This window comes from Aedes albopictus, chromosome 2 (genome assembly GCF_035046485.1).
Source record: "Aedes albopictus strain Foshan chromosome 2, AalbF5, whole genome shotgun sequence".
NCBI classification, from domain to species: domain Eukaryota; kingdom Metazoa; phylum Arthropoda; class Insecta; order Diptera; family Culicidae; genus Aedes; species Aedes albopictus.
In genome coordinates, this window is record NC_085137.1 from 213,437,845 (window position 1) to 213,457,281 (window position 19,437).

A 19,437-nucleotide genomic window follows, 5' to 3' on the forward strand; every position below is an offset into this window, starting at 1 on the left:
TTAAGCTTAAAATTAGAAAGATCAGGTACGCTGGTTTGGTTAACGAAGAGATTTGTGTCCTCGAAATCGTGAGTAGGTACCAAAGTCGGCCATTTTGGGATTCTAACAAGTCTGTGCTTAAGATTTTTTCACCTTTTTGTGTTTATGTCGTTTCCCGTGTTCACTAGGGTGGCCCACACTTGTATGAAAACCAAACATTTCGAAAATACATAGTCTTACCTCCTAAATCAGTTGTTTTGGACTCCCAGAAACTACGTTCAAAATTTAAGCAAAATCGGTCAAGCCTAAGGGGGCTCTCAACAGGCTTGAAGTTTGTACTTGGCCAAATGTATGCAGAAATCTTAAGTTTTCGATTTTTGCCGCTAGGTGGCAACGGAAGCGTTGTTTCGCTCATAGCAAACACAGCTATCGGTTTCAAGAAATTTCAAGGCGAATTGGTTGCAATCGACATAGTGTCAGAAATCTATCCAATATCCATAAGTCTTTTAGTTTTGTGAAAAAAGTGCTTTATTGAACGCTTACAGCATGTTCTACATCGCCAGTTTTTGTGATAATTGGTCTTTAGCATTTTCAGTCAATATCTGCACATAATTTAGAGGTCTTCAGAATATTATCAAAAACCTCCTGCTGAGAGATAAACTTTTGAGTCAAACATTTAGAATATGCAGTAAGTATCTCGTTCAAATTGTTTTCAAAAGCAGACAGTTCGCCGCCAAGCTCCGGGATGTCCTTTGTGATGCCAAAGTCGATCGAAGCAATATTGTTTCCGATGGCTTCTGGATTGCTGATAATGTTGCTCTTCCGGAAGAGTGCGAATACATGGTACTGACTTAGATCCTCCTCCTGATCATGATTACGACCAATTACTTCAGCAAGTAATTCGGCGACAGATGTGTCCAGCTTGTCCAAACAATCGCTGTAACCCCCGCCAATCCACCTTACGGTGCTTTCCAGCGTTAAGGCGTTGTATTCCCAACACCAGTATTCGATACTTTCGCCAAAGGTCGTCAAATCGTCTTCGATGGCCAAGACCATATGGACAGCCTCAGTCTGTGTTGTCAGAACGCTGCGGAAGAAATTATTGAGCACATCTTCGGTGGTCTGCTGGCTGGATCTACTCCGTTTACTGGGAATCGCTGATTTCACCTGGGCTAGCACATTCAGTGAGCTCTGTCTTGTATGTGGAACTTTTGCAGCCTTGAATTAAAATTAAGTCGACGTCGTTATTAATATTCGTTTCGAACGTAAACCTCCTACTTACAATTATTGCCACGAAAACCAACACCAGAACAACTTGTAACAGTTTCATAATGAACAGTCGCCGAGTAGAATACGCAGATTTATGTGCCATAAACCATTTATTGGGTCTTTTATATTGGAAATAACTCGGATATCAACTTTGCATTTCATCTTATCTTATTGTGTGTACCAAGATGGTAATATACGGTGAGTGAAACTACCTCTCAAAGAAAAAAAAAGTAAGGATTATGCAGTATCGCTGTGAAAAAAAGTAAGGATTGTGCAGTATCTTGACAGTATCATGTGTCAATCGGACCCACTTCTTGAATTTATTGATAACCAGATTAGATTAATAGCTCGACTAAATTCGTTCTATAAAATCCGGAACAAATCATGAATAGCATCATTTCAGGCGTATACTTCTGGCAAACCTTCGTCATGAAAATTTTGCTTTTCCTTGGTTTATTGGCTGTTGCCGTAAGTATCACAACACATTCGCAAGAAGTACGTGTGGATATTCAGATTTTTCTCCTATCATCTCGTTTAGAATGCGCAATACTCTGAAGTGCGCCACATTGCTTTGAACGCTGTCGACAAGCTCCGTGAAATTTTGCCAGACTATCAGAGCGCGCATGATATCACGATCAACAAATTGTACGAGTCAAAGCAAAAGGCCTTGGGTGAGCTGAACACTTTCTACAATCAAACACTGACGCTGAAGACGAACTCTCTTAAGGTGGTGATGGACGCGGAACTGAACTTACTCAACTATGGCGAAACTATCGAGGAATGGTGCTTTGACAATAACATTTGGGGTCTAATGGGTATCACGGGTTGGGCTGGCAACAAGTACAGCGAATGCATCAAGAAGCTGGATGACTCCATCGATAAGGTCGTTGCTGAAATGTACGAACAATTCGCTGAAGGCGAGGCTAAAATCCAGAAGTATAGTATTTTCGAGGTATTCTTCAAGCCGAGCAATATCATCACTAGGCCAGAATCGATGGCAGACACCATCAGCAAACTGAAAATCGATATAACGGATGACATTCCGGACTTTGACGACATCATTCGTAGCTTCATGATTGATCTCAGTAATAAACAGTCACAGTACACGAACTGCTTGGATGAGCTTCAAACAGTTTTCTACGATGAAATTGAAAGACTGCGCAAGTTTTCGGAAGATTGTGTCAAAGAACAATAAACAACAAATTAATAAACTTTAATTAAATAATAAACAATTATAAATGCTGCCAAAACCAATTTGGATTGTGCGGGTTATTATAGAGCTGCAGTAGGCATGTCAACAATACAGTCAACTTTCGTTCGTTGCACTAAGCTCTTAGCCCAGTTAGTGAAAGACTTTCACTAGGTGGGCTAAGTTTTGAGCTGTCAAATAATCTTAAACAATAGATTTTCAGGACTACCAACCTTGACAAATTGTGCTTCACGTCAAAAAATGGCGTTTGACTTCGTTTTAACTGGGCTATAGCCCACTTAACGGGCGCCCAGTTAAAACGTAGCCCAGCTAAACGTAGCACAACGACCGAAAGTTAACGTAGTTATCTTATAGCGCATTTAGTTCACCACTGGACTATCGCACTAGTTTCCACGAGTGCGAACACGCTAATAAAAGTGCGCGATTGCATCAAATCAACTCGGTGTCTTCAGAGCACTTGTTCTTCATAGATTGAAGAAATAGTGCGCCGAAGACATCAACCTGTTTTGATGCAATCGCGCACTTTTATTTACGTTTTTGCACTTATAATGTCGCAGTTCGCAGTCCAGTAGTGAACTAAATGCGGTATATTTTGTCAATGTGCGGGGTTCCTTTAACATGTTTACGGTACCTATACCCTCCTCCACGTCGTGCATACAATTTTAATGCCATTTTTGCTTCTCCGGCATTCGCACGAAATGATCAGCCCTCAATAGACTGTCGATCCATACGAGAGTTTGGAAAAGACCGATTGTAATCAAAGTTCTTATCGAATAGTTAATACGATAAAAGAGTCAGTCTCCTTAAAGTGATATTTTGTTACCTTCACTTTTGCAGGGGTGGGAACACTCACTTGCTATTTTCTCAGCTTAGAAGCATGATATCAAAAAACAGTGTATGGAGGACTTTTATCCTTGTAGTTTTATCTTAAAGTTTTCCGGATAGAGCAAGGGTCGCACCAGCATACCAAAGCCGTGGCAGAGCTATGAAAACGACTCTCCACGAGGTGAGTGTAATTTACGATTTATTCAAAATAGGCTATCAATTCCTTCAGTCATTGCCTACCTTCAGGCGTTTTTCCCGGTTTAGAGGATTTTAATTTTAAAATAACTCAAAAAGTACATAACTTGCAAGAATTTGGACAACATATTTGAAATCAGAGACCCCAAATTTAGTAAGTAAGAGTATTTTCAATACAAACAAACATTGATCACTGACATGATCAATGTTACCCCAAATCAACAAAATCAAAAATTAGAATAAAAAGCCCATTTGATATGTTTAATAGTTTCACAATACTTTTTCGGGTAGCTTAACACATGTTCAGAGGACCAGTACTTGTTTAAAAATATAAAACATGTAAAGTTTGCTTTAACAAGAGAATTATTCAAGAAAAATCAAAAAGTTTGATCAATGTTACCCCGGATTACGGTTCTATAGACTACGACTACTCGTTGGACTCAAGCTCTCTGATAGAGAGGGGGTGGGGGTGGTTGCAACTCAACTTGCTGTTGGTCGGCCCGCCATTTTCTCTGTAGTTCAAGTACGATTTGGGAGACCGTGGAAGTAACGGAGTCCCACTTGTCCGCCGGATATATACGGGCATCCTTTCAACAATGTTGTCCGGAGTGGCTCCGAACGCAAACCAAAAGATGGGTGACAAACTGATCGCGGCGGCGATAAAAGGGCGGATGCAGCAAAACGGTCACCCGCATCTGGAGGTTGAGTGTCTGTTAGGGGCTGAGAGGAGTCGATAGCCTGAGGGACGGGCAGTCGAGTGGCATCTATCAACCGGTGTGCATTACGCCAAGAAGTTTTTTTTTTTCCGAGTTTGTTCCTGGAGATAATTCGACGTGCCTATTAAGAAGTTGGCAATTTAGCCCGGGATGAGAATCGTTTTACGGAAGATTCCGAGATAGAAGCTACGTTACCAAGCTTCGCCAAGTGCCAACAACAGCCACGACTGGTTCTGGATCTGGTCGGATCACCAGCTCAAACCGGCCACGTTTCGGTTGGTCTAGAGGCCACCTCAATCGTTCGTGCTATTTCCAGCTCGGTGACAAGTTGTGCGCCGTAGTCGCTGAAAGCCACCTCTAGGTCCCGATTTCCGACCACCGGTATACTCCGTCAAAACCCCTTTCACCGGGCACCGTCGTCCCGCCGGCCCGATTCGCCATCGATCCAAAGAAGGTCACCGTTAGATTGCTGCAGACCTTGACCGTCCCCGTCATCCACTACCAAGCGCTCTTGAACCCGAGCTCTACCGCATATCTCCTGTATACTCGACCATTGCTCCACGAAGCATGGCCAAAGGTCAAAGAGCACATTTAGAAACGCTCGGTATGAGCCTGTGTGTCTATCTACCCTTGCTGGAGGAGTCCCATTCCCTTGGCCACTTCAACGTAGACGATGTTCTGGAGATCCATCTCGCGCCTCTTATGCCACATTGCTTGAAGCCCTCTTCATCCTCTGCCACCGCTATACTATAGTGTTATGGGCATCTTATCCACTGGCACGCATACCGCGTCCTTTGAGACCGTAGTATGGAGACCGCTCCTGGCGCGAGCAGTTTACCCTTACTCGAGACTATTGCCGAGCTATTTGCCATTATCTTTGACACTGCCATTATCGCCATGCTTGCCCTTTGGCAGGCATATTCCACGTGGCTTCCGAATTTCATCTTATCGTCGATCATGACCCCCAATCGCTTCAGTGAGCGCTTAGAGTTGATCGTGTGTTCGCCTGTAGTGACCACTGCCTGTTGTTCAGACTTGCGGTTGTTTACCACCACCACCACCACCACCTCCGTTTTTGTTGGTGCGCAAGTGCTTCGACATCGACCTCGACAATAGGAACTGTAACTTTCCGGGTCTGTGGTTACTCGATAAGATCTGTCTGTTGGAGAAGCTTGCCTACTAAATCATCATCAACAGAAGCAAGGCTCACCGTGGTGTAATAAAACAGAGCGATAAGCAAATAAAATGATGATAATCACAATGTTCATTGAGTAAAACAGCCACCCACTTGAAATAATCCGAAAATCCGATAACAGACTTTCTAATTCAGGCTGCGGCTGCACGCACCGAGGTTACGCACTTTACCTTTGGCAGATTTACCGCTGCCTATCGCTCAATTAGCTAGTAAGCTAAGAATTAACGAACTGAGCTAATTTTTACCCCACTTATCGCGTGCTGCTGTATACAATCATAGGTACCAAAATATACCTATTTCAGATTATCAAAAGCCACTGGGGCTTTCCTAAGGTGGACCTATAACGTTGACGTGCGATTACGAAAAAAAAAACGCTCTCATAAGGGGCTGTTCATAAACCACGTAGACCAAATTTTGGTCATTTCAGACCCCCCCCTCCCTCCTCGTAGACTTTCGTCCATACAAAAATTTTAAAATTTGTATGGAGCGTAGACTTTGGCCAGACCCCCCCCCCTCCCCCCATAAAGTCTACGTGGTTTATGAACGGCCCCTTAAGCCGTTGACTTATCCGGTTCATCTGCTTCTTCAACTCGCAAGAGCAGCTCTTGCCTTCTTCTTCCGAGAAGTTATGATGGTCTTGGGAGTATGTCGCCCTCAATAGATCATAAATTGGTGCAAGTTTATTATACTCAAGTGGCCATGCCATATCCGGAACCATTCTGGGGACATTCCAGTTTGTGCTGGGGTCAGGGGGTTGCCAAAATGGCTAAAAGTGATTATTTCGTGTGTTATTGTGAACACAATTGCCATAACCAAATTTGAATAAGTTGACCCATCCGCATTCCCGTGACAGCTTCCGCGAGGCCTCATTGGGGACACATCTGGTTTCCAACCCTAACATGCCGTGCGACATATTATTCTTCAGGATTTCGAATGACTGAGTCAGAAACGAAAGACTGAAGTCTGTATCAACTAATATGGCCACCCCGGGACATCTAGCATAGGTTCCACGGGGGTGTAATCGGAGACATTTCTGATTTGCATCCAAAACATGCCGTGCGGCGTATCATTCTTCATGATTTCAAGAGAATGGGACAGAAAAAAATGACTGAAGTATGTATCAACTGATGTGGCCGCTCCGGAACACCTGGAACAAGTTGTGCTGGGGCCTCTCAAACACAATAGCACACGAAATAATCACTTTTAGCCATTTGGCAAGAAAGAACTCTCCCACACCCCCTGACCCCAGCATTTTGAAAATAAGTTGACGGGGGTCGGGTACGTGAAGGTTATGAGATGCTTAATGGGCTACAACTCGTAGCGGTGAGTCTACGCCTAATGAAGCATTCGCCTCTACTGTTCTCGGTCCTGGGCCAATCACTTCCAGTCGATGTGAACGCTTAGATTCCTTAAGTCGACCTCAACTGCAAAAAGCCAAAGTGCGAAGCCGATCGTCCCTTCCTGTTTTTTTTGTGAATATGGTTTAACTTATCGTTCTTCCGACATACGAGCTGCATAGGGGAACCAACATATTTTGGACACAGCAACGCGCCAATATTTTTTGGACACTTACGGTAAAAACAAATGAAAGTGTCCAAAATATATTGGCGTAACGCTGTGTCCAAAATACGTTGGTTCCCCTACATGCTTGTATGTATGACCTGTTCACTTTAAAACTTTTTTCTCCGATTCTCCGTGACACATCAAATTCTCAATTCACATGCAAAACAAGTTTTCAATCCAAAAATGAGCCAAATTAATGAAGATTTTAAGGTGTATCAAATCCATTTTGTTTTTTTTTTTAGTGGTGGCTTCCTAATGTCAATTGAAATTCAAAAGTAACTACCGACAGAATGAATTCCTGTATACACTCCCGTGCAAAAGTTTGGGGTCACCCCCTCAAAAACATGGAAATGTTTTTCGGTCATACACTCTGTTGCATAACTATAGATCCAACCAAAATGTATTTGCTATTTTTTTTTAAGTGCAACTTATCATTTTATGCATTACTCCATAATAGTTATCCAGGCACCTTACAAACAGTGCCGTGAAATTTTATTTAAGCTCATGACGTACACACAGAAAACTGTAAAATATTAAAACTTCCTTGTTTCATGACTATGGATCCAAATCGTGTAAATCATTCATTGTGTCGAATTGACGCGTAGTTGAAACATTTTTACGTATCGAGAATAATTTGAAAATTCTTGAAATCTCTTGTTGTCTAACAAGTTTCATAATGTTGTGATATTTTTTTTAAATCTAAAACATGCGTCAGCAAGAAAACAGGAAGACAGAGGAAGAAGTTGACCGTTTGTCCAAAACGTACAATTATTAGCATCATAAACATCTAGCTAAGTTTGTACTTCAGTCTTGATTTTCTACAGATCGAAATTACTTCATCTCGACATCTTTACTCGAACTATCTCGTTCCCTGTTTGTTCTAGAAGTTTACTTCATATGACCGTTGGTATACCCAAGGAAGGCGGGAAGGCGAGAGGAGCTACAAAATCACCGCAGGGGTACCGCAGGGGTCCATCTTGAGCCCGGTACTATGGAACGCGGCGTATGATGGCGTATTGAGGCTCAAATTTCCACCGGGCGTAAAGCTGGTCGGCTTCGCCGATGATATTACCCTCGTGGTATACGGCGAGTCGATAGAGGAAGTGGAACTGACAGCAACTCACGCAATTGGCATAGTGGAGGATTGGATGAGGTCGAGACATTTGGCACTCGCGCACCACAAAACGGAGGTGGAGGTGGTAAACAACCGCAAGTCTGAACAGCAGGCAGTGGTCACCACAGGTGGATGCACGATCAACTCTAAGCGCTCACTGAAGCAATTGGGGGTCATGATCGACGATAAGCTGAAATTCGGAAGCCACGTAGAATATGCCTGCAAAAGAGCAAGCATGGCGATAATGGCATTGTCAAAGATAATGTCAAACAGCTCGGCAATAGTCTCGAGTAAGCGTAAGCTGCTCGCGGCAGTAGCGGTCTCCATACTACGGTATGGCGCCGCTGCATGGTCGAAGGCGCTAGTGGTTAACCGAAACGTGAAGCGACTTGAGAGTACCCACAGGCTGATGTGCCTTAGGGTGGTGAGCGCATACCGCACGGTCTCAAAGGACGCGGTATGTGTGCTAGCGGGCATGATGCCCATAGCTTTAGTGGTGGTGGCAGAGGATGCTTCGAGCGACGCGGCATAAGAGGCGCGAGGCGTATCGCCAGAACCTCGTCTATGCTGAAGTGGCAGAGCGAATGGGATTCCTCCAGCAAGGGTAGATGGACACACAGGCTCATACCGAGCGTGTCCAAGTGGACGAGCAGGCCCCATGGCGAGGTGAATTTTCACTTGACTCAAATTCTGTCAGGCCATGGGTGCTTTAGGTGGTATCTGCACAGATTCGGACACGCAGGCTCCCCCGCATGTCCGGAGTGTGCAGACTGCGACGAGACCGCGGAGCATGTGCTCTTTGAATGTCCACGTTTCGTGGAGCAAAGGTCGAGTATGCAGGAGGTATGCGGTAGAGATATCACGCCTGACAACATTGTTGAAAGGATGTGTATGGGGGCGGACAAGTGGGACTCCGTTACTTCCACGGTTTCTCGAATCGTACTTGAACTACAGAGTAAATGGCGAGCCGAACAACAACTAGTTGAGTTGGCCCCCCTTCCCCATCCAGGAGCTTGAGTTCAACGGGTAGTCTAAGTACTAGCCAGGACCCGAGCCTCCAGGGGAGAGTGAACAACTTAAGGCGGTAGCTGGTGGAACGCTTACTATTAGAGTGTACTCATGTACGGTCCCCCCCTTCTCGAAGTCATCCCTAACGGGCGTACCGCGAAGGTAAGGAAGAGAGAGAATGAGTTTTTAGTGGGTCGATCCCCACATCACCCGAGGAACCACCTCTTGGGTATCTGTTGCAGATTTTCTCATTCTATAAAAAAAAAAATACCCATTCTCAATAAATATTATACCGGATTTTCAAGGAGCACAATACTCTGGGAAGATAAAGTGACAACTGTTTTTCCTAGCTATAAAGGTTTTCAAATATGTTCTTAATTTCGAGCTCTCCATATCTCGACGGTACCTTCAATACTCAGATGTAGAGAGTTGACAGTAATTTGTTTGAAGGTTTTTAATAGTTACTAGCGGTCCCGGCAAACTTTGTCTTGCCCAGCTGTGGTAGTATGACAACTGTTGAGCTCATAACGTCACCGCACTCTAGATTGGTTTCATTTCGATCATGTTGATTTCCTTCCCAGCTCATGAAAAATCAAATTTTTTCAATTTTGCTTCTTTTTTAGCTGATTTTCGTAACTTTTTGTACATATAAACACAGCCACCACGAATACAAACCGAACCGTGAAAGAGCCATCCTGATCGGTTCAGCCGTTTGTGAGTTTTGTTGCCTCAAAGGTATTTCAAACTCATTTTTATATATATAGATTTAATGTTTATTTGACTTTGTATTAGAATATTAATATTATTTTCAGACTAATAGATAAGATATAGAAAATATAATCAGCTTGGATCGACCGGAAGGTTTCTATTCGGTTTTCACTGGATAGATTTACTGAACGAACCACGTTGTTTCCCCTCAAGGAATTTGTGGAGTGTGTTGATGGGCAGCGTTCTATCAAGATACATCATTACTGATGGTGTTTCCGTCAACTCGAATAGATGGACAGCCAAAAATACACCGAGCTTCTGACGGGATATTGGCTGTCGTTTTTTATACAACTTGAAACTATTTAGACGTTTCAGCGTGATAATGTATCTGTTCACATGAGTTGAGCAACCATAGCTTGGTTTAGTGAAAATCATATTTAGGTTATGTAATGGCCAGATTGTTCTCCTAACCAGAACCCAATCATGAACTATGTGGATTTTGATTATAAGAGCAATATATGTAGATAAGAAGCTGTATGGAAGCATTCTAGATCTAAAAAAGTGCAGTTGTTCCAGCATGGAATGAAATTCGAGCATTTAGCTATCAAATGTAGATTTAAAGTATGTCAAATTTGGGCCGAAGGAGGCACTACTCATTATTGATATGTTAAATATTTTGTGTAGCTTAAATTACCAAGGACAAATTTTTGCTTGGATCTATTGTTATGCAACAAGGAAGTCCATCTGTACATATGTACGTTGAGTTATTTGAATTTCATAATTTGACCACACGGATTGGTATTACCGAAAATTTGCACTTCAAGTGAGTCGTTTTCGAGCATCTACCTCTACGTAGTTACCCGTCGTATCAAATAGAATGCGAACGACGCGTTTGATCGCCTTCCAGGTAGCATTGTTCTTCCTCTACACTCAGAAATAAAAGTATACACGGAATTACTATTATTTATGCATTTTGTATCCGCATCTCTCTCACTCTCTTTCTGTTTTCATGCTATCTGGTGCTTCGCCTGGGTTGACAAAACACTTCTCTTCAACCCAGGCTAAACGGCAGATAACATGAAAACAGAAAGAGAGTGAGAGAGATGCGGATACAAAATGCATAAATAATAGTAATTCCGTGTATACTTTTATTTCTGAGTGTACAAGTGGTTGAGGAAGCGTTGCCTGTACGATAGGCAAACAGTTTCAAACAATAAACAAATCGCTTTCGCTCTTCGTACATATGTACAACAGAGATGGTTATATTTGCGGTTTAGGGGAAGATGATATAGATCACGGGTTCCCAACCGGTGGTCCGCGGCCCCCTGGGGGGCCGTGAAACCAGTGCAGCGGGGCCGCGATGTTACCAAAAAAATGGTTAGATTTTTATTCTATTTTGTGCAAATTATACCCATTTTTAATTTTGTATACATACCACCACTCCCAAAAGCCACAATTTGAGCAACAAATTTTCAGTATAAAACGCCTTCAGAAGAAAATTTTTTCGGCTGCGCCGCTATTTTTCAACTACGACTCAAATTGAATGTATATTACATCATTGTTTACGAAATTTGAGTGTCGAATAAAAAAAACGTATCATTGATCGTCAAAAATCCTTCCCACAGTAAATTTCTGGCACATCACTGTACCCAAAAAAACTCGGTGTCGTTCATTTAATTGATATTTTTTTCTAAAAATTTTCATTGGGCCCCAGATGTTTTGAGAATGCCTAAAGGGGGTCGCCACCTCAAAAAGGTTGGGAACCCCTGATATAGATCGATGAGATTAGAATTGAACCTTATGACAACTAAGTTACTTACCTTACCGGTCAGGCTAAGGCCGGGGTGGCCTCTGCTGTACATAGTAGCCGCCTCCATTCCACTCGGTCCATGGCTGTATGTCTCCAGTTCCGCACTCTGCGTAGGGTCCGCAGATCGTCCTCCACTTGGTCGACCCACCTAGCTCGCTGCGCTCCACGTCTTCTTGTACCGGTCGGATGACTCTCGAGAACCATTTTAGTCGGGTTGCTATCCGACATCCTGATGACGTGACCCGCCCACCGTAGCCTCCCGATTTTCGCGGTATGGACGATGGTTGGTTCTCTCAGCAGCTGATGCAGCTCGTGGTTCATTCGCCTTCTCCAAGTCCCGTCTTCCATCTGCACTCCGCCGTAGATGGTGCGCAACACCTTCCGTTCGAAAACTCCAAGGGCGCGTTGGTCCTCTGCACGTAGGGTCCATGTTTCGTGCCCATAGAGGACCACCGGTCTAATCAGCGTTTTGTAGATGGTTAACTTCGTGTTACGGCGAACTTTATTCGATCGTAGAGTTCTGCGGAGTCCAAAGTAGGCACGATTTCCTGCCACAATGCGCCTCTGGATTTCTCTGCTGGTGTCGTTGTCGTCGGTCACCAGTGAGCCCAAGTACACGAATTCTGACAACTAAGTTGCCGGGTCATTAATTGGCTCGGTAGCTTTGTTGGTAAAGCACTTGTCTAGCGAATAAGGGTCGTGAGTTCAAATCTCACCTGAGCTGTGGATTTTTTCCCAATTTAACCAATAATTTACCCATCTGTACATATGTACGTTGAGTTATTTGAATTTCATAAGGAAGTTTATGTTCATTGATTATTCTGATTCAGAGAGCACATGTAATACAGATATTATTACTTTAAAGATGTCTACTCCAGATATCGAATGCAACAAGAAAACAATATCGTTCGAATTATTTCTACATTTCCGAATATCAAAAAAAACATTGTTTGGATCTATAGTTATGAAACATAGTGTATATCAGTCATCTTTCATTTAATCCACTCATTCTCAGACTCTATCGAGTAAGATTTGATTCGTAGGTACTTTTCACAAATTTCATATGAAATTTTTTGTACAAAAAGTTTACCTAAACTTACATGTTTTTCCTAAATCTGTACGAGAAATTGTTTTCCGTGTAATTCAAAATTGGATCGACCAGAGTTTAAAATTAAAGTTGCATTAGAACCCTATCTATTATATCCTCTTCGGAAGCCATTCATTTGATTTTAGCGGAAAAATTCATAACATAATTTAAATTATCGAGTTAGGTTTGCAAGTCACCGTGCAAAAGTTTGGGGTCACCCCTTAGTATGCTGCATCGTGCAAAAGTTTGGGGCCACTTTCCAAATGAAGTCTGAGTCGGATTTTTGTTGAAATCGGCCTTTTTTTTGGTACAACTTCAATTCTTTCTTTGATAGTTGAATGGCAAGACACAGAAATGGTTATGAAATGTTCATAAACTAAATTCTAGAATAAGTTAAGGTAGAAAATGGCATATAAAATCCATACTAAATCAGCTAAGTACGTTATATAAAGTGCGAAAGAGGATAGAAGTGAGAAAAAATGACTAATTCGTGAATTCTACCCTATATAACTGTAAGTGTTAAAGCCACAAATGCATCATTACTCCAAAAACCATTACAAAGAATGTCATTTCTCCGAATGTACTATTACATTCGTATTCGAGATTTTGGGTTTTGGTGCAAAGCCAAGGGGTGTTTAGACGAAAATGCCATTTAAATTAAAATATGTAACATTCCTGAAACTTATGGATTTTGGGGTAATGGTACACAGATCGAAAAAGGAGTGTAAAATTCTGCGACTTATGATGCACATAATTGGAGCGTGCGATATCACAGAAGTTTACATGACATATCATGTAAAAGTCATAAAACATCATGTAAACTTCCATTATATGTCATGTAATTCAGCATGACTCTGAGTACCTACATGATATATAACACAAATTTACATGATATATCATGTAAACCATCATAGCACTAAGTTTACATGACTAAAATGAAGTTTACATGACGTGTAAATCTCATTATTTTTATCTGTGTATGTTTGTGGTTATAACACTTACAGTTATATAGGGTAGAATTCACGAATCAGTCATTTTTATCTCACTTCTATCCTCTTTCGCACTTTATATAACATACTTAGCTGATTTAGTATGGATTTTATATGCCATTTTCTACCTTAACTTTGTAACCGTCGGTTCCATATCTAGCTTGTGGCTCCACCACAAATCCTAAACATCCTGTTCCCGAAACCTAATACGCCGTTATCCCGAATTAGTCACTAAAACCAATGGAGTGAGCGGCACTCATGCAGTGACTTGATGTATGAGAAAGTGCCTCTCCTCTCTCACGGCCATCTGTCATGCTGTGACAGTTCATAGTCGAGCAGTTAGAATCAGTAGTTTTATTACTAGTCGTAACCCACAGGTGTCGCTTAGGTAGCGAAATTACAGGCATTGCATGTTTTTAGGATACAAAAAGCATGAATTAATTGTAAATACTTTTCTATAAAAGGAAAAGTCGCACCCCAAAATTCCTCTTTTGGCTGGTGATTCCAGAACGGAATAGTAGTGCGCGCGTGTGTAGTTTATCCGTTAATTGTTGAGGTTAGTTTAAAAAGAAAACCTCATGTGGTGTAATTGTTTTAATTCGATGTTATTTTCTCTTTGTTGTAGGACTGATAGTTAATTGTTAGTAAAGTCGTGCAAGAAATGTTAGTGTTTGTTAAAACGCGTTAGTAATTGTTAAAAATCATGCAAAAAGTAGGTACAGTGTTAGTATGTGTTAAAACAAAAATCTTATAATTATTGTTAAAATTATTAGATTCAACGAAGAACAAACCTTAAACGCTATTAGACAACAACACAAAGATTAAAAAACAAAACTACAAGAAAAAGGTAAATTTTGTTAAAAGGTGGAAATAGTGGTTTTGCGACGTCACGGAGGTTAATTTGTGGTTAGGTCCGAAGCACGGGCCTTTTTCTTTTTATTTTGGACCAGTCCTCCAGTACTTCGGGTTTCCAACGGCCATAGCGTAAACCAAGGCCATCAGAACTACAACGCCGAAGAAACCAACCAAAACCGCCATTGTTCATGGCTTTCGAGATGGAGTTGACGGCGAATCGAACTACTCCCGTCCCGGATGTCATTCCCTCCAACGTCCGAAGCCGCCATCTTGGCCACCGGCATCGTGCACTCGCTCGGTATGCACCGCAAGAGACGTTCGGCACCGACCGTCATCACCCACAACCACCGTCTTCTTGCTAGACTAGCGAAACATCGGCAGAACGAAATGCCTCAACCACGGGAACCAGAGGTTCCCAAGCTAGAAGTCAAAAACTGCAAACCGCAAGTATAAAACCTCTAATTGTGACGTCAATGTAAATAAACTGTAAATAGGATTGTAAATATGAGCCACAGCGTTAGGTCATTTTAAGAGCATAGCCCTGATTTAAATGTGTTCCACCACTTTTCGTTTTGTCCGCCTTTCCGGGCTAAAAGTAGCCATCATGCCTCGCCTTTCTGGAATTCCACCAATTCTTCTATCGTTTTATATGCTTTTTGTATTGTCCGTCCTGTGATCGTCTATTTATGAAACACTGGTGGGTAAGCGTAACTTGAAGACTGGTCCTGCTGCTATGTTCGTCCTCAGCTGGAGATGTGAGAGACAAGTCACGTTTGAACGATCCTGTGATCCACAATCCCTGAGCTACCGAGTTACAACTTATTCTAGAATTTAATTGATGAACATTTCATAACCATTTCTGTGTCTTGCCATTCAACTATCGAAGAAAGAATTGAAGTTGTACAAAAAAAAAATGATGATTTGAACAAAAATCTGACTCAGACTTCATTTGGAAGGTGACCCCAAACTTTTGCACGGTGACTTGTAAACCTAGCTCGATAGTTTAACCCTTTATAAGGCCGAGAGAATTAGGCACGGAATCCACTCGTTCTGCATTGGAATATAAAGTACATGTGGTGTAATGAACAAAAACCTTTTTATTTTCGAAAAATTCGATGGTCGATTTTGTATGAAAAAAATTGGTCTAAATTTCAACTTTTTGTCAACAAAGTTTAAAATGTTGTTATTTTGTGATGCGCTTATTAATCATGCTGATATTTTGACAGGTTATTGCCCTAATATTCATGAATTACTTGTGTAGATTTGAACTCGATTGGTCAATTATTTTGGACGATATGGCAATTTTAGTACATGCCCATTTATTATAGTACATTTTTTCAAAAGGCCGAGTTTCTAAAAGTAATGAAGCAATCAAGTTGAAATTTTGTCCACAAGTAAAAGGATCATGGGCCTTTCTTTCCCCATCATTCGATTTTCATTTCGCTCACCACAACAGAAGTTCGAGCTTATAAACCTTTATGCACTCAAAAATGGCGGTTTTTGGAGAGACATTTTGTTCTAAAAACTCCCATTCGTATTTGTTATGGCTCAAAAAAATCATGAGTGCTCACAAAGGCCTAATGTGTCCATCAGTTAAAACAGAAGTTGTAAAAATATTCTAAACGAACAGAAAAAAATATGTGTATAAGGTGGCAATATAGTTGCCACTGCCTTATAAAGGGTTAAATTATGTTATGATTTTTTTTCCGCTAAAATCTAGTGAATGGCTCTCAAAGAGGATAGAAATAGCAAATAGGGTTCTAATGCAACATTAATTTTAAAATTTGGTCGACCCAATTTTGAATTACACGCAAAACAATTTTTCGTACAGATTTTGGAAAAACATGTAAGTTTAGGTAAACTTTTTATACTAAAAATCTCATATACAATTTGTAAAAAGTACCTACGAATCAAATCTAGCTCTTTATCTTTCGATAGAGTCTGAGAACGAGTGGATTAAATGAAAGATGAATGATATATGACCGAAAACATTTCCAAGTTTTTGAGGGGGCGACCCCAAACTTTTGCACGGGAGTGCATGTGGCTGCCCCGGGAGCAATCCGGTGAGATGCGGCCTTATCCGGACCTAAAAAGCATTTTGTCGCTGCAGAAACCGTCTTTCACGTTGGTTTCATTTTTTTCTAATTCGGCAAAAACCAAAACATTCTTCATGTCATTCAAAGTATCAGAATACTTTTGCTCAGCTCCATCCAACGATACCGAGCAGAACTATAAAGGAGCATCGTGACTAATATTTGTGTTTCGATATCATTATGCAAAGTTACGTTGATATCGGAAAGTGAATATATTCCGATAAATATTCATGAAGTACATAATCCAAAGTTCCAGCGATAACATGGAATTTAACGAAATAAAGTTACGTTTCGGTAAAGTTTTTTTTTTGCAATTTCTCATCGTAATAGGCTGTTTTACCTCACGCAAATCTGACAGGAAAAGGCCTACTTTCCCACACCAAATTAACAGTGCTGTAATGGTTCATTACAGCACTGATTTGCGTTGCGTAATGAATCATTACAGGACTGTTTTCAGTTTTGGTCAACTTCTTGATGCTTACTGGATGCAGTTTTGAAAAATTGTGACAACTGCACAGTATAATCTGCTATGATCAGATTTTCTTAAACATGGCTATGAGCATTAGTTTGCAGTTAGATGAAAACAATTTTTCAAGCGGTAATTTATGAACTTGCAAAAGCGTTGTACGCAACTCGGTGCAGAACTCGATTTTTACAGCACTAAATGTACGACTCATGCTGTAAAAATCGTCATTCTGCACCTTGTTGCGTAAACTACTATTATCTTATGACCGATAAAGGATATTTTTTAAGTGTGATTATCGATCGATGAAGTTTTTTGAATATGTGTAACGAAATAACCAGTAAATAATAGTCGACATTAGTCTTTATATTTTGGTAAAGAACTTTAACGAAGTTGTGAAATGGTTGCCGGGAATGTATGCAGTATATAAAACTGTATTTATGGATAAGCATAGACTAGCATAGACTAGCTCGATGATTAATTATTAAAAAGAACTCCAGTTATAGTCACGGACCTTATAAATACATTTTCAAAAAATACTCGGGCGGCTTTCCAGGACGTCTGGGAAAGAGTTCAGATATAATTTCTTACGGAAGTTTTGTAGATATGAACAGAAGAAAGCATTAGAAGCTGCAGCACGCTATGTCTGAACCAGCAGATTATAAAAATTGAATGTACATCGGGTTTCTTTCCATAAAACATCAGTATTCAATATATATTTTCATTTGCAGAAGTTTTTAGAATATTCTATCGGTGAAATTTTTTCCATTCATTTTGTATGGGAGAGAGAATGGCCGAAAATGAGGATTTCAAGCAAATATGTATGAAAAACGGTCAAAAAGATGGAAAAATCAAAATTTCCCCGATAGAATATTTTGAAACCTTCTGCAAATGAAAATAAAGCTTGAATACTGATGTTTTAAGGAAAGAAACTCGATGTACATTCAATTTTTATAATCTGCTGGTTCAGACATAGCGTGTGCAGAATAATTAATGCACAAGTAAAGAAAAAAAAACTTTAATCTTCCGGAAATAGGACACCACTGCACTAAGGGCCAGGATCGCAATCTAGCGAGACAAAATGAATTACTCCTTAACGAAGCATTTCCCGCACATGGTGTCTTCGACATTTTTTTTTGCAATCTTAGGGGCATTAATTGCCAAGAGTTCAGTAGTTTGCAACTTATCCGCATAGGTGGCACCAGTATCTATTTTTTTTTTATTTTTACATTCTGGAGATTTAGTGTCTTCGGCAAAGTTTTTCATTTTAACAAAATAAACAACTTTTTCTCAGACGTTAAAATTCCACAGTCTACTGTTTTGGTTTTATTTAAAAAAAAAACTTTAATAAATAGTAAAAAATCAGTTTTTCAGTGCGACAAACTTGACATTCCAATGTTGATTTTCAAGCTTGATAAAATGCGAATCGAGTCAAGACTTCTAAAATGGATCGAATCGTATTTAACTGACCGTTTACAGATAGTAAGATTTGAGTGAAAAAAAAAACAAAACCTATCAAAGTATTATCAAGAGTTCCTCAAGACTCACTTTCAGGACCTTTACTTTGTATATTGTTTATAAACGATATCACGTATATTCTTAACTGCAGTAGGCTTTTTTTGCATCATTGGTCAAACATGCCTATTTCTCTCAAAAAATATTCTCTGTCTTCTACATTTTCAATTTCCATAAAAAGTTTCATATCGTCAGCATATATGAGGATCTTGATGTGCTTAACCTTTCAGTACTCGCGCCAATTTTTGTAACGCGAGCAGTCGCGCGTTGTACTTTGTACAACACCCATACATTCTGAAATATCTAAGGATCCTGATTGTTTAGAGGAGGACTGTCTTTGGCAAAGTTGTTGTAAATTTCATGGGCTACTTGATGCTGACAAAGTTGATTCGTAATACGTGCACTAGGCGGCGCTAGTGAGCAATATCATGTTATATCTTATATCTCAGGATCCTGATGTCTTAGAAACATGGTGTCTTCGATAAAGTTGTTTGGTAAGTCAACGGCTTACAGATTATTGGCCGTTTAATTGGAAATTCCACCACTAGGCGGCGTTAGTGAGCAAATAAACTTTATATCCTATGTATCTCGGGAACCTGACAACTTAGAAAGATGGTGTCTTCGACAAAGTTGTTTGGTAGGTCAAGTACTTACGGATGATTCGCAGTTTAATTTGAAATTTCATCAATTGGCGGCGCTAGTGATAACGTAAATATTATATATTATGTATCTCTGGACCCTTATTACTTAGAAAAATAGTGTCTTCGGCAAAAATGTTTGGTATATCAAGGGCTTATAGATGAGTGACAGTTGCGCTAGTCTCATGTAGCTCAGGATCCCGAT

The 19,437-nt window shown here is 40.6% G+C and overlaps 2 protein-coding genes across 2 annotated transcripts; one reads left to right on the top strand and one right to left on the bottom strand.

Moving 5' to 3' along the window:
- Positions 1-478: 478 nt before the first annotated feature.
- LOC109622021 (uncharacterized) lies at positions 479-1,331 on the bottom strand. The gene is made up of 2 exons (XM_020076216.3): positions 1,262-1,331; positions 479-1,197 (listed from the first exon to the last, which is right to left on the bottom strand). Exons 1-2 carry the CDS (start codon positions 1,307-1,309, stop codon positions 571-573), a joined length of 675 nt encoding a protein of 224 aa, XP_019931775.3. The 5' UTR covers positions 1,310-1,331; the 3' UTR covers positions 479-570.
- A 286-nt stretch (positions 1,332-1,617) lies between these two features.
- LOC109623167 (uncharacterized) lies at positions 1,618-2,523 on the top strand. Its single transcript, XM_029853564.2, has 2 exons — positions 1,618-1,716; positions 1,787-2,523. The coding sequence occupies exons 1-2, from the start codon at positions 1,633-1,635 to the stop codon at positions 2,441-2,443; spliced, it is 741 nt and encodes a 246-aa protein (XP_029709424.2). The 5' UTR covers positions 1,618-1,632; the 3' UTR covers positions 2,444-2,523.
- Positions 2,524-19,437: the final 16,914 nt, after the last annotated feature.

Coding starts and splice junctions, on each gene's coding strand:
- LOC109622021 (XM_020076216.3), bottom strand. CDS start 1,309: ATGAAACTGTTACAAGTTGTTCTGGTGTTGGTTTTCGTGGCAATAATT. Junction 1,198..1,261: donor TGGTTTTCGTGGCAATAATT/GTAAGTAGGAGG, acceptor TTTTAATTCAAG/GCTGCAAAAGTTCCACATAC.
- LOC109623167 (XM_029853564.2), top strand. CDS start 1,633: ATGAATAGCATCATTTCAGGCGTATACTTCTGGCAAACCTTCGTCATG. Junction 1,717..1,786: donor TTGGTTTATTGGCTGTTGCC/GTAAGTATCACA, acceptor CATCTCGTTTAG/AATGCGCAATACTCTGAAGT.